This window comes from Lagopus leucura, unplaced genomic scaffold (assembly GCF_019238085.1).
Source record: "Lagopus leucura isolate 7727_CA_CO unplaced genomic scaffold, USGS_WTPT01 Super-Scaffold_100034, whole genome shotgun sequence".
NCBI classification, from domain to species: Eukaryota; Metazoa; Chordata; class Aves; order Galliformes; family Phasianidae; genus Lagopus; species Lagopus leucura.
The window spans coordinates 5784487-5797735 of record NW_024962283.1 but is presented as its reverse complement, the minus strand read 5'-3'; the positions used below and the strand labels follow the sequence as shown (position 1 = coordinate 5797735).

The following is a 13249-nucleotide window of genomic DNA, read 5'->3' as shown; positions in this document are numbered from 1 at the left end:
GCAAAAACACGCAGCAGTGGCAGGCAGGAGCAGTTGGGTGGTGTGTGCTGGGAGGCAGCTGTCTGCTGCAGCATCTCCTCCCTCCTTTCCCCAAGCAGAAGCGAGCACCAAAGCAGGGATGGGAGTTGCAGCTGTGCTTCTTCACCCTGCATTGTTTTTGCTAGGAATGCACACTGTTGCAGTGAGGGTAGAGCTGGTGCTTAGGGATGGAGGTTAGAGGGCAGGACCGGTGATAGGCGGGAGGTTGGATGGGATGTCTTAGTGTTCCATCGTTATCTATTCTGTGATTCTATGATTATGTGTTGTCTGTAAAAAGAGCTGGCCCCACAAAATGCCTGCTTGAAGCCTACATGTAAGCAGATCAGGTAGGGATGGTAATGGAACTTTTTTCACCTCTACAAGAGTTAAAGCATTATAGTTGAAGGTATTTCTGTAGGATTTTTTTTTTCCTTGTTAATAGTTATTGGCACTGATAGACCTGTAATGGTTTTCAGAGACCCGGCAGAAAACTGGCATTCATTAGAAATACTTCGCAAAAATGCACAAAATAGCGCTGTTACAGGGGGTGGGTGAGCTGGGTGGCAATGCTGCATTCTTTTGCTCCCGTGGCGGGTGTGAGTTGCCTTGCTGTTGTTGCTCTACGCGGTGCAAAGCAGGCAGCAGCTGCGCAGTGCGCGCCGTGCCGGTGAGCGCTGCCGGCGAGGCGGAACACGCGCGCCCCCTGGCGGCAGAGGGCGGCTCTGCAGGAGGGCGGCGCTCCGGGAGCCGCTGTGGTTTTCAGAGGAGGTCGGTAATGGAAATTATTGATCCCCCCCGACAACTTTATTGCATCCATTTGGTTTTTATGTAACACCTCGTGCCCGCTGCTTTGTGAGAGATGGCCGATACCGTGTATCCCTGCAGGCTCTGGGAGGCTCCTTTGGCACCGTGCTGCTCGGCTGCTTCTCAGGCTGAAATGGATGCAAAAATTGGATGGGTTGGGACTGACCTGTGTGAATCTGTGATTATTTGCGTAGCTGTGGTGCTGGTAAGGTTAAGAAATGAAGCGCTGGGACTTTGGCTGCAACAATAAACATAGGCTTTTGATGGTGGAGATAAAAGGCAGGATATTGTATCTGGGAGAGTCAGGCGCTCATGCACCTCGCTGCTCCCTGGGGGCCTGTAGAGCAAAGAGCAATTAATAGTGGTAACGGTTATTATAGAAGCTGCTTTTTAGTGGTGCATTGTCTTTTGCTATTTTTAATCGTGGCAGCGCGGTGATACTGAAGCTTATTCTTTCAGCAGGTCTAATTGCTTTACTCTATTTTTTTTCCTGTATGTTTTCCTTTACCTTCTCTGTTTGAGGACACTTTCATGCTTCTCATGCTCCCAGAGGACACTGATCTGATTCCTTCTGTATTTTCTCTTCTGCTGTTCCATATCACATAACAGCGGTGTTTTCCATAGGCCTTTATTTCATGCCCTGCAAAGTGGAGGAGGGAGGAACGCTCTTCAGGAAGGGATGCTTGAGTGGCCCAAAGGTCTCAGAGCAGCTCAGGCAGAGCACTGAAGCCTGGCATTCCCTGCAGCCCTCCCTCCCCTCCCTGCTTTCTTTCATCAGAGTTCCTACACTCCAGCGTGTAATATTGAATATCATCTAAATAGAAATGAATTCTTGGCATTCATTTAGCTGACATTTTCTTCCCCGAGCTGGATAAGCAGACAGGAAATAGGTTCTGTTGAAAACTCTTCTAGCTAAATGTCACTGGGTTCAATATATCATTGCTGTCTGCCCCTATGCGACACCTCCTATCAAGCCCCATTTTAATGCAGTGGCAATAAACTGTTTTATTAACGTCGGCACCGAAGATTTATAGTCTTAATAGTATTGCATTGTGCAGCTCAGGGCTACTTGCATTCGTGTTTTTGATCACAGAGGGTGGTAGGAAGGATGGCTGAAGTGGGAAACTTACATTTTGAGAAACAATTTGCTGTTCTGGCACAGAGGAGTGTCACAAATTGATTGGTTTGGAAGTTCGTTCTGTTGTTTCAGGTCATCGTTGATTGTTTTTTCCAAGTCAAAAACACACCGGGCTGTTTGTTGTTGTTTTAAACAGGAAAAAGAAAAGATGTATCTGCATTCAGCAGTCATACCTTGACTTTGGAAGTCATAGACCTTTTAGTGAAAGTTCTGCCAGTGAGGGCTTGATGGAGTTACTAAGGAAGTTACTGTGTAAAAGAGAGCTTTGGAAGACAGACAAACCTTCAGCGTATGTCCCGACCAGTAGCAGATGGGGCTGAGTAGAGTCTCGTGTTGGTTACCTGTTATCCTGGAGATACCATCCTTGTGTTTCAGGAGCTGGTGCTGTCACACTGCACCCAACTCAGCTGTGCTGTGCGAGAGCACCGGTGCTGTGGTTACCAATGGGTTTGTTGTGCTGAAGGCCCTTGAAACCAGGAAGAAGCACAGCCCTAAAGAACTCAGCTGCTGTTCTGCTCAGCGTAATCCCTTGTGACAGTCTCTGCTTTCCTCTTTAGGGAATGCATCTCAATGGAAGAGATGTAATGTTTGGAAGTGCAGAGCAAACACGGGGCATCTCTTGGCCCCAGGTGCTCTGTGCTTTAGCTCATGGTATCTGGTGATTCTCTGACTCCTTATTTAAGCTTTGCTGTTCTCAAAATCTTGGTTACCACTCAATGTGGTATTGCCACAAATTTCAAGCCTTTGCAGTCAGGTTGGTCAGCAGCTGCTGAACATTCTCCAGTTATCAGAGGAACCCAGTGAGTGTTCTCTCCTTTCCTGCACCCATGACGTGGCTTTTTAAAAGCAAATGCCGTGCCTTATAACAGCTCGAGGCTGGGTTCTCACTGCCTTTATTCAGATGTACTCATTTAGTCTGGCTGCAAAATAAATCTATAAGCCCACTTTGTAAGAGCCCTGCAGGCCCCTCACGTTATTGCAGCAATCAGGATGCTTGCAGTCTCGCACCTTGTGCTGATTTATTCTACTGAGGAGATAAAGTTTAGCAAAGGCACAGCCATTCCGTGGTCAAAATCAATGAAGAAGGAGGGTGGGCAACTGGCATTGCTATGGAAATGGCCGCTGCATCCAGCAAAGGACATGGAGTGGTGCAGGGAATAACAGCAGCACTTCAGAGAGGAGGAGAGCAGAGCAGTGTGTGCTGCACGGAGCTGTGCAGCATTGCTTCTGGAAGGCAGTGAGCTGACAGCACAGGGTGCTCAGCTGTGAGTCCTGCAGGGAGGAGCTTTAGAGGGGGCAAAGTGAAGTGGAAGCAAAAATGTGAGCGCAGCCAAACGATAGCTGGAAAAAGTGCAAGTGCCAGCTGATGTGTACGGCTGCACCGGGCTGAGTTTACTTCCCTAGGATTATGGATTTGTGCTTAAATTTTGATGGGTATCTTTGGTACAGTTACAGTTGTTTTAGCCATGGATTAGGTGTGTCCTGCTTTTGTCTTGCCTTTGTGGATTTAATACTAGGCTGCCTCGTTGTAATCTTGGTGATTAGCTGTGGCTTAGGCTGAGTGACCATGGTTTACAGCCTCCACCTGTTAGTTTCCTTTCCACGAAACCGCTGTAGCAGAGCGTTCATTTTTATGGGCTATTTTGTGTGCAGAATAAATTACACACACAGAATGCTGGGTGCTCAGCCGCCTCCATCTCCAGGAGGAGGTGCAGATCGTTGCACTGTGCCAACGCATGCCATCAACCTTCTGCCTGCATGGGACAGGATAGCAGGGAGAGCACAGGATGGGAGGATCAGGCTGTGTCACACTGCTCCCAGGGCTCCAGCTGGGCACCTGCTTGGGCAGGCACAAGTACACGCTTTTCTGTGTCATGTCATTCAAAATCAACGATCCCACGTGACTCCTGAACACAGTTTTTGGCTGTGGAGGGAGCTGAGCCTTTGAGACCATGCTGTGTCTGAATATGGAGTGCCAGAGCACCACATAATGCCCCAGTTAATTGGCCGAGAGTTTGGGTGAAATGAGGTCACCTCTGTGTTGAGATGAATAGGAACCAAAAGCAAGAGCTGATTGCTGTGATTCACACCAAGGAAGAAAACGAGATATTGAGATAAACAAGGAAGAAAAATGATGTTGTGTGGGACAGCTCCTGAATTGTGTGGAAAGCTGACTGTTAGAGAATCACAGAATGGTTTGGGTGGAAGGGAGCTGAAGGCCGCCTGGTGCCGCTCCCTGCAGCGCACAGGGACACCCACAGCTCAGCAGTGCTCACAGCCCCGTCCAGCCTGACCTTGGCTGTCTGCAGGGACGGGGCACCACCGCCTCTCTGGGCAACCTGTGCCAGCGCCTCACCGCCCTCACTGCCAAACCTTCTTCCTCAGCTCCACCTCAATCTCCCCTCTTGTAGTCTGAAGCCATCTCCCCTTCTCCCATCACACAGACCCACTATAGTCCGTCCCCTTTTACCTTATTGCCACTCTTTTAAAGAACAGAGCTAAGTAGTCAGAAGTGATGGGCTGTTTTCTAATTAATATTATTGTAAGGTGCGTTTCAACAGCAGTTTCTCTGTAGAAGGTGACATTCAATGTTATTTCTCCAGGAGAGGAGAAATTGGGTCTTAATCTTTGCAAAAGCATACTGCCTTTGGAATCTTGGCAAAAACCAGCAGATTTTATGGTAAAATTGTAGGCTGAATTGAATCCCAGAGTTGTGGGGTGGCTTGGGTTGGAGGGACCTTACAAACCATGCTCTGCCCTGGGCAGGGACACTGCTCACCCAGTGAAAGTCCAGTTTTCAGCTCTTTGTAAACAGAAACTTGATAAATCGTGATTCTTTCTCTGCCTTCAACAATGAAATTTTCTTTCAAAGAAAAGATTCTCAGGTTATAAATACATGACCTGTGGGTTAGAAATGCTGTATGTACAGCTTCTCTTCCATGCTGTCATCAGTGAATGGATGTTGCTGCTGTAGTGCTGAGTGCTGCCCTGTGACAGTGAGTGTGCACACAGCTACTGGGATGGAACAGCTGCTGCAAGATCACACCCCCATCATGAGCTTTTCAAATCCACTTTTTCCCTTTTCTCAATATACCTACACTGCACTGTCATCCACATACGTATCTATTTAGCAGAGGATGGTAGCTTAGTTTTTAATTAAAGTTGTCCATACCCTGGTTTGATGGATCCGTAAAACATCGTGCCTTACTCTGCCTCCGGTAACCGAAAATATTTGCTGTGGCAAATAGGGCTGTTAGTTTTATGATCCAGAGCAGTAAAACGTGTTTTATCAAGAACGCCATCAGAAGAGGCATAAAACAGTTCCATGTAAAAACCATTGATATCTCTGAGAAGCCGTGTGAAGTAATTTTGACCTGAGTTCAGCTTAGAGGAAATCTTCAACTCCGTCTTTGTGTTGTTGTGGTTACGCATCCACTCCCTCTGCCAATCTTCCTATTCCCCAATGGTACCGCAGCCCCCTCCTCTGGTTGGTGGCAGCTCACGGTTGTCATGGCAACGGTGGGATGGGATGGGATGGGATGTGCAGAGCAGCTGGGCTCCATCCCTGCTCTCCCTGCTCGCCTGCCCTCGTGGCACAATGGCCCTGCGCAGGAGGCAGCGCTTTGTCCTGTTGGGCCTTTGTTGTGCGTTGCATCTTGAGTCATCTGCAATGGTTCTCTGTAATCTGCTGGATTTCAGGCCTTTACACATTCTCTCCTTAGCACTGTGTGCTTTGCTTTTGGTGTCTGCTGTTTTCCAGTCACTTCTGTTTATTTCTGGAATTTTACATGAGCTTTGGAAGTGTGCCAAATGAAAGGTACAGTTTGCAAGAAGTGAACCTCAAGTTCATAGAATCACAGAATGGCCAGGGTTGGAAGGGACCTCAAGGATCATGAAGCTCCAACCCCCTGCCGCACGCAGGGCCACCAACCTCCGCATTTAACACCAGACCAGGCTGCGCAGGGCCCCATCCAACCTGGCCTTGAACGCCTCCAGGGACGGACGGGGCATCCACAGCCTCTCTGGGCAGCTGTTCCAGCACCTCACTGCTCTCAGAGCAAAGAACTTTCCCCTGACATCCAACCTCAATCCTCCCTCAACTTAAAACTATTTCCCCTTGTCCTGCAGTTATCAACCCTTTCAAAGAGTTGATTCCCCTCCCCTCTGTAGGCTCCCTTTAGGTGCTGCAAGCTGCACTGAGGTCACCCTGCAGCCTTCTTTTCTCCAGGCTGAACAAGCCCAGCTCCCTCAGCCTGTCTTCATAGGGGAGGTGCTGCAGCCCCTGATCCCCTGTGGCTCCTCTGGACCCTCTCCAACAGCTCTCTGTCTTTCTTGTCTGCATCTCCTCTCTGCCTGCTGCAGGCACTGTGCTTGCTGAGGTCACAGTAGTTCTTTCTTGCTAACCATAAAGTGCTCCATCAGTTTTCTCTCTCGAGCTATTACTGGAGCCACTGCAGAAAGGCAGATGAGAATCCTGAGCTTTTGGGGAATTGTTCCATCAAGGTTGAAGATGCTGAAAGCTGCTTAGATCTAGTTGATCCCAATAATTCCTCATCTGGACTGATAGAAGCAGGATTCTTGGCAAGGATATAGCAGAGGCAACGCTTCATTCTGTGCTTGCTGTCACAAAAGCAATCCGTCTGGCTCTCAGATTTATGACTTGGGTCCATGTGATGAAAGGTTCAGTGTCATTGTGTGCTCTGATTCAGAAAGGCAGCAGTGTGGGCATCAGCCTTCCTGCAGGTAAAGTGGAGCACTGCCTGTGAAGCCAGAGGGATGCAGAACCAATTCCCAGCAGTGAGCACACGCACCTCTGCTGCTCATGGCAGTCACTTAGCAGGTGCAGCCTGCCGTGCTAGCCTTAGTCATAGCCAGCAGGGAGACTTCCCTGCCTTGCATTGAAATCGTGGCTTAATTTGGGCTCATTTCTTTGTTTAAATGCAAAACTAGTTGTATTTAACCACAGATGAATGTGAAGTTACATTAACAGTTTTTCAAATCAAAGGGGAGTTATTCAGAGTTGTTTGGGAGCTGGGGGACTTTGTAACCAGATAAGAGATATGGGGGAGGGCAGACCTATAAAAAGTGCTATTGTGCAATTATGAAGAGCCTTTTTAACGCAGTTATTATGCAATGCTAAAAAGGCCCTTATTGCTGGAAGTTTGAAGTGGAATACAAATGGGCTTACGGTGTCTGTTAAATGAAGAGTGGGGAAAAACAGTCTCTGTTCCTCTGAACTGCAGAGCAAAAATAATAATTAGTGATTATGATCCATGTCGGTGCTGAGTTTATTAGCCTGATCATATACTAAGCAACAAAGTAGCAGGTAGGGAACAATTGTTGGTGTAATTTAAGGCATAGTTCGTTGTTAGGATGAACTCATTTATCCAGGTTATGAGGTCAACAAATTGCTTCAACCTGCCTTTATCAGTAGAACAATTAGAGTTGAATTCTCCCTGGTGCAAAATAAAGGCTGTAGATGAGCTGAATTCAGAGGAACGTTCTGCTCAGGTAATGCCTGATTTCCAGAAGATTTTTCAGTCTCCCTGACTCGAGGGCTCCTGGACGCACTCCGCTGGGTTCCTGTGTGCTTAGTGGTGTTACTGGGGGTCTGCAGGGCAAGGGAGCTGCATGGAGTGTCCCTGCAGGGCAGAAGGAATCGGGAAACAGCTCTCTGCTGAGTAATTCACCCTCTGTACAGGAGAGACTGAATCAGCAGAGCAAAACGGTCAGCCCAGCAGTGCTGCTGTTCTGCCCTGTTTTCCAGCCTGCTTAGTACTGGGGCACTGCCTACCACTGGCTTTGTAGTCGCGTTGTCACTGTTTAATAGCAGCCATCGATGAGACACTGACATGTTTAGAAGAGAAATCAGTGCTTCTGACAGCAGCAGTTTGCTCAGTGACACCAGTGTTATGCAGCCTTCCTGGGGAGAGGTAGATCAAGTGCGAGGGGCAGGGATTCACGTGTCAGCACTTCCTCTCTTACCATGAGTATTTGGGGGTTGGCCTTTTCTGCTTGTTTTAAAGCCTGTCCTGTGAAAGGAGTGAATGTATGCTAGAGAGGAGATGAAAGCAGGGAGGGCATCCTAAAATAGACACAGTTCATCAAGCAGTGTGAGCCTGTCCCAGAACCAGAGACACAGCTGGTGGAATGTCAGCTGCCTCACTGCTCCCCTGTTCAGATGCTTCACCAGAAAATCCTGCATCTTTTCTTGTTTGTTTATCGGGAGTCCTTTGCTCTGTGTACAGCTCTGCACTTGCTGTCCCAATCCAGAATCCGTTCATGCTTGTTTCCTGAGCACTGCAAGGAGCGTTGCCCCTGGCACGTAGCTGCTCTTTCTGGAGCAGAGTGTGTTCTTTGAAAAGCCAGGTGTGTTTGGCAGCTAGAGGAATGCCTCTGTGGCCTGATGGGGGAAACAGCCGGCACAACAGACAAAGCACTTGCAGTGAAGTTGCCAAGATGTGCTCTGGCTGCATGGGAGAGAGGAATAGCTCAATTAATGGCTGCAGTCTAGAAATAAAAACTACTCGTTCAGGCCTCTTGAAATTCACACTTGAGCTGGACTTGTTAGGCCACAGCAATGCTGCAGCGTCGGGACCTGGCGGAAGGAAATCCAGAAATTGATTACATTTTCTGTCGAATGTATGATTGTATATGAACAGGAAAATGGGGAGCTACCATAGAACCACAGAACAGCTCAGGTCGGAGGGCAGCTCAAAGCCCACCCAGTGCCACCCCTGGCCATGGGCAGGGCTGCCCCCCACCAGCTTGGGCTGCCCAGGGCCCCATCCCACCTGGCCTGGAGTGCCTGCAGGGATGGGGCACCCACAGCTCTCTGCTTTCCTTTTTCATTTGCTTAGCACTAGTATAATTCAAACCAGAGAAGAAACAGTCATGCAGGATACGCAGCACAGGCCAGAAGTTTGGGTAGCTTTCATCTTGGCTTTTTAACTTACTTGGAAGTGATTGTCGATTTCCTATCCTCAATGTATTGGAGCAGGATTGTTTTAATACATGTAGCAACCTTGGTTTTTCTTGTGCTCATGTACAGAATGTTGAAGTTGGAAGGGAACTTGTGGAGATCATCTGTTCCAACCCTGTGCTAAAGCTGTTCCACCTGAAGCATGTTGTAAGCTGAAAGGATTTAGGGAACAAGAAATGAACAAGAAGTATACCTACAAAAGGAGGCCATTTAGTCCTTGTTGCGGTGAACCTAATAAACCTTTAGCCTTTTATTATATTTGGTTCTTTGTATTTGCAGCTCTGTCTGGGAGTGAATTATACTGAAGTAGTATGGTTGAGAGGAATTAGATTAGCCAGCAATAAAACAGGCTGAATGCAAGAGCTGAAAGGGCAACGTGCGCTTCATTGAAAACAGCAGGGAGAGAGAGCCTGCCCTCAGACAAAACATATGAGTTAAATAAAGATGTCCTAAGGGAGATCTCAAAGGCCTAAGAATTATTTTCATTTCTTTCTGGAATTATTATCTAACTTGGATTATTTTTAAGTGATTCTTTAGGGATGGGGCTGCAGTCAGTTGCAGGGAGCATAGAAGTGCAGCATCTTTTGTTGAGTCCAGGTTACAAGCAAACAGGTAATAGATGCTTCACCCAGAAGTGTTAATCATAGACTCAGCAAGGTTGGAAAACACCTCTGAGATCACCCAGTCCAACTGTCTGCCTATCACCACTATTTCCCCGACTAAACCATGTCCCTTAGTACCTGGTCTAAATGTTTCTTGGGCACTCTAGGGACGGTGACACCATGGCCTCCATGGGCAGCCCATTCCAATGCCCAGCCACTCTTTCCTAACATTCAGCCTGAACCTCCCTCAGTGCAACTTGAGGCCATCTTTCCATGCAGTGGAATTATTTCTGCTGCCACAAACAAAAACACAGCCCTAGCCTATAAGCCAAGAGTTGATGATCTCCTGTGAGAAGACAGCAGAAGAGACCAAAATATTGCTACTGCTTTTCAGTAGGACAAAGTAAGGGGAAGTGTGCCTGGATTAAGTTGGAAGCAAGCCTCAGCCACTCCTGTAAAGGCAGAAAGGATCAGTTGTCAGTGGTTGTTGTCAGTGTTTTGGAGATTTCTTTCTTAATGCAGGCATGCTCTGGCTGCTGTAGATATCCATCTGGGGTTCACTGGCTGTTTGGACTTGGGATTCTGCCTGGAAAATGCTGCAGAGAACCCAGAGTATGCCAGTGACTCCCAACCATGACTGATGGTTGGGCTTGTAAGAATGTGGTATCGGAGCAAGAAGTCAACTCCAGAGCAAAGAGAATGGCTGTACAGTGGTGCCAGAACAGGTTTGTGAGCCAGTTCCAGTCAGTGTTCAGGGTGTGCTTAAAGGCTGTGTGCCATCACTGCTCCCAGTGTTGTACTGTGGGCAGGGATTTGAAGGGAAATCGGCGCTTTCTGTATCGTTTGATGTGGCTTTATGTTGAGCTGGAAGTGACTCTGAATGTTTGCAGGTTTCCCAGGGGTCTGTGGCACTATCTGCTCAGATACATACTGATAAAGTGCCAAATGTGCTCCACCCAATGCTCTTCTATCAGATGAGTTGGAATCCTGGCCAAGCTTCTTTGCTGAAGACAGCTGCTGTTGTCTAAACCCCTTCTGTGTGCTCCTTTCTTTGCAGCCTCTCTACAAGTGGATATTGTTCCCAGTCAGGGAGAGATCAGCGTTGGAGAATCCAAGTTCTTCTTATGTCAAGGTGAGTGCTGGCTTTTGGCATGGGGTGTCTGCACGTCTGGGTTTGCTGGGAAGGCCGATCTGCATGTTAGGTCTGAGATAAAAGCTCTGCTGCTTAGTCAGGCTGTAAGGTTTCTTGCTTTCTTTCTCATATGCCCTCAGATTTGGTAAGACTGAAGTATAAAAGGCAACGTGTGGTGTTTGCTGGGAAGACTAAAAACACTCCCTTGAGAGCTGGCAGCAGAAAGCAGCTCCAGGAAACAGCTTTTAAAATGCAAAAAGAAACAAAACAGCAAATGAAGTGTTGCCTCTGTGCTGGAGCAATAGCCACAACAATTTGCATCGTTCCACAGCTCTTTGGTCTTTTGAGTTTAGAATTAAGCTTGATTTTTGGTTGTTAATTTTTTTCCAAATTATATGTCTAGCCCATTGCTAAGAGCAGCGATGGGAGCACCAGGTCACTTGAGAGTCACCACCGCAGCAACTAAGGATTTTAATGCCGCTGAAAATCTTCTTTTTCTGTGACAAAAGTTAGTGTTTGTGCAGCTCCCTTACGGCACCGTGAGCTGCAGTGCTGGCACATTCCCTGTGCCCCAAAGTCCTTTTTTCAATTTGGTGATGTTTTTCAAATTAGTACTTGTCCTGTTCAAAGCAGCTGGCCTGGTTTCTGATGGGAGGAGCTGCTGTGTCAGCACCCCAACATGATAGCATCCTGGGGCATGACATATAGCTAACAGGTGATCAGTGAGCTCTGGGAGCAAAATGCCATCAGTTCCTCAAGAGCATACCAACAGGAGCAACAGTGAGGTTGTCTGATCCAGGGATGCTTCACTGCAAGGGAATTAGTTGATGCCAGAGCTTCAAAAGCAAAAGCATACTCTGAATAAGTGCTGTTGTGATGATGCATACCTTCAGAAAAGTCTGAGATCAGTTAAAGCCCCAGTAATAGGGGAATACTGGAATGCAGTAATAGGAACCTGTCCCAAATAACGAAGCCACGTGGGGGAGTGCAGAGGGATGAGCTGCAAGAGAGGGGCAGCCTGCAACCAATTAGTGACAATAATTGCTTACACTGAATGCAGTAGAAGGTTTAACCTGATGAACACCAGAGCTGCTGCTACAGCAACATCACAATTTTGATACATAAAGCAGCAAATGCACATATCTACCAACAATATGGCAGAACTGGAGCAGGAAGACATGGTTTGTTCTTTTGCTCTCAAGCTGCCCAACGTGGGGCTGACACAGTGGAGGAGCTGGGACATAAAATCCCAGGATGCATGGAAGGCCATTCTGAAATGAAGTGAAACGAAATTGTTCCGCTTTAGATTTCAAGAAACAGCCTAATGTAACTTTTGCACAATAGCAGCTGACCATTCACAGCGCTGTGAGAGAATTTTCTCTGCTTCTCAGGTACCAGAAGCTCTTCTTCCCTTGGGTTGGTTTTTCCACAAAGTGCTGGTTGTATTCCGTATACTGTATACTGTATTCTGTGTACTGGTTGTATTCAATTCCCTACTGGTTGTATTCAGTTTCCTTTGTGCTTGTTAGTTGGGAACTCACTTCATCTGCTTTGTTTTCTTTTATTCTCTGCAGTGGCAGGGGAAGCCAAATACAAAGACATTTCCTGGTTTTCCCCTAATGGTGAGAAGCTGACGCCCAACCAGCAGCACATCTCAGTGGTGCGAAACGACGACTTCTCCTCCACCCTCACCATCTACAATGCCAACATTGATGATGCTGGCATCTATAAATGTGTTGTCAGCAGCGTGGAGGAGGGAGACTCTGAAGCCACCGTCAATGTGAAAATTTTCCGTAAGAGAACAACTCCAGGGCTACTTTCTGGGTATCCCTGGACGTATATGAGGCAAAATTAGGCAGGGGGAGACACCTTACCTTCCTACCAAAGGCCGTTATTGCTGAAGGGGAGAAATGAGGTTCAGAAGGGAGCGTTAAGATTCTCCTCCTTTCTTGGTTTTGAGGAGGATGTGAATGTTGAGACCTTTGCTTGTCAGGTGTTTACCAGCTTGTCTATTGCTTAAATTCTTCTGAAGGATAAGAGAGCAAAAGGCAGAAGGAGAAGATTCTAGTGCATCATAAATGTGTAGGAGGAGGAAGTGTAGATGGCAGCTTCCGTGGGTGACAAACACACTGTGAGAGCTGGGCTGTTGCTCCCAAGTTAAATGGGGTTCTGATGTTGCAGTGCAGTGTGTTGAGTCAAGTGCAGCTGTATCCTCCTCTCTGGGACATGCAGGTTTCCACAGAACAAGCCCTCTGGGGTTTCATTGCTTTTTTTCAAGCTGGATTTGGGTTGAGTTGGGAACACAGCTTGATATGTGCTGAAAAAGCTGCAGCAACTTATTCCTTCCATTGCTTTCAGAAAAGCTCATGTTCAAGAATGCCCCCACTCCTCAGGAATTCAAGGAAGGGGATGATGCTGTGATTGTGTGTGATGTGGTCAGCTCGCTGCCTCCTACCATCATCTGGAAACACAAAGGCAGGGATGTCATCCTGAAAAAAGATGGTAAGATGCAAGATGTACTGGTGCTTGTCCATTTAGGGGTCAAATATCCATCTTCCAGCAGGCTCATGCTG

General features: G+C 47.5%; 1 protein-coding gene across 13 annotated transcripts in view; it reads left to right on the top strand.

Annotated features, from left to right (window-relative positions):
• Positions 1 to 13249, top strand: part of NCAM1 (neural cell adhesion molecule 1) — a 78908-nt gene that overhangs the window by 25538 nt on the left and 40121 nt on the right. For all 13 annotated transcript variants that reach the window (XM_042882325.1, XM_042882322.1, XM_042882321.1 and 10 more), the window contains exons 2-4: positions 10602 to 10676; positions 12251 to 12469; positions 13035 to 13178. In XM_042882325.1, coding sequence (XP_042738259.1) covers positions 10602 to 10676; positions 12251 to 12469; positions 13035 to 13178 — 438 coding nt within the window. The remainder of the gene's footprint in view (positions 1 to 10601; positions 10677 to 12250; positions 12470 to 13034; positions 13179 to 13249) is intronic.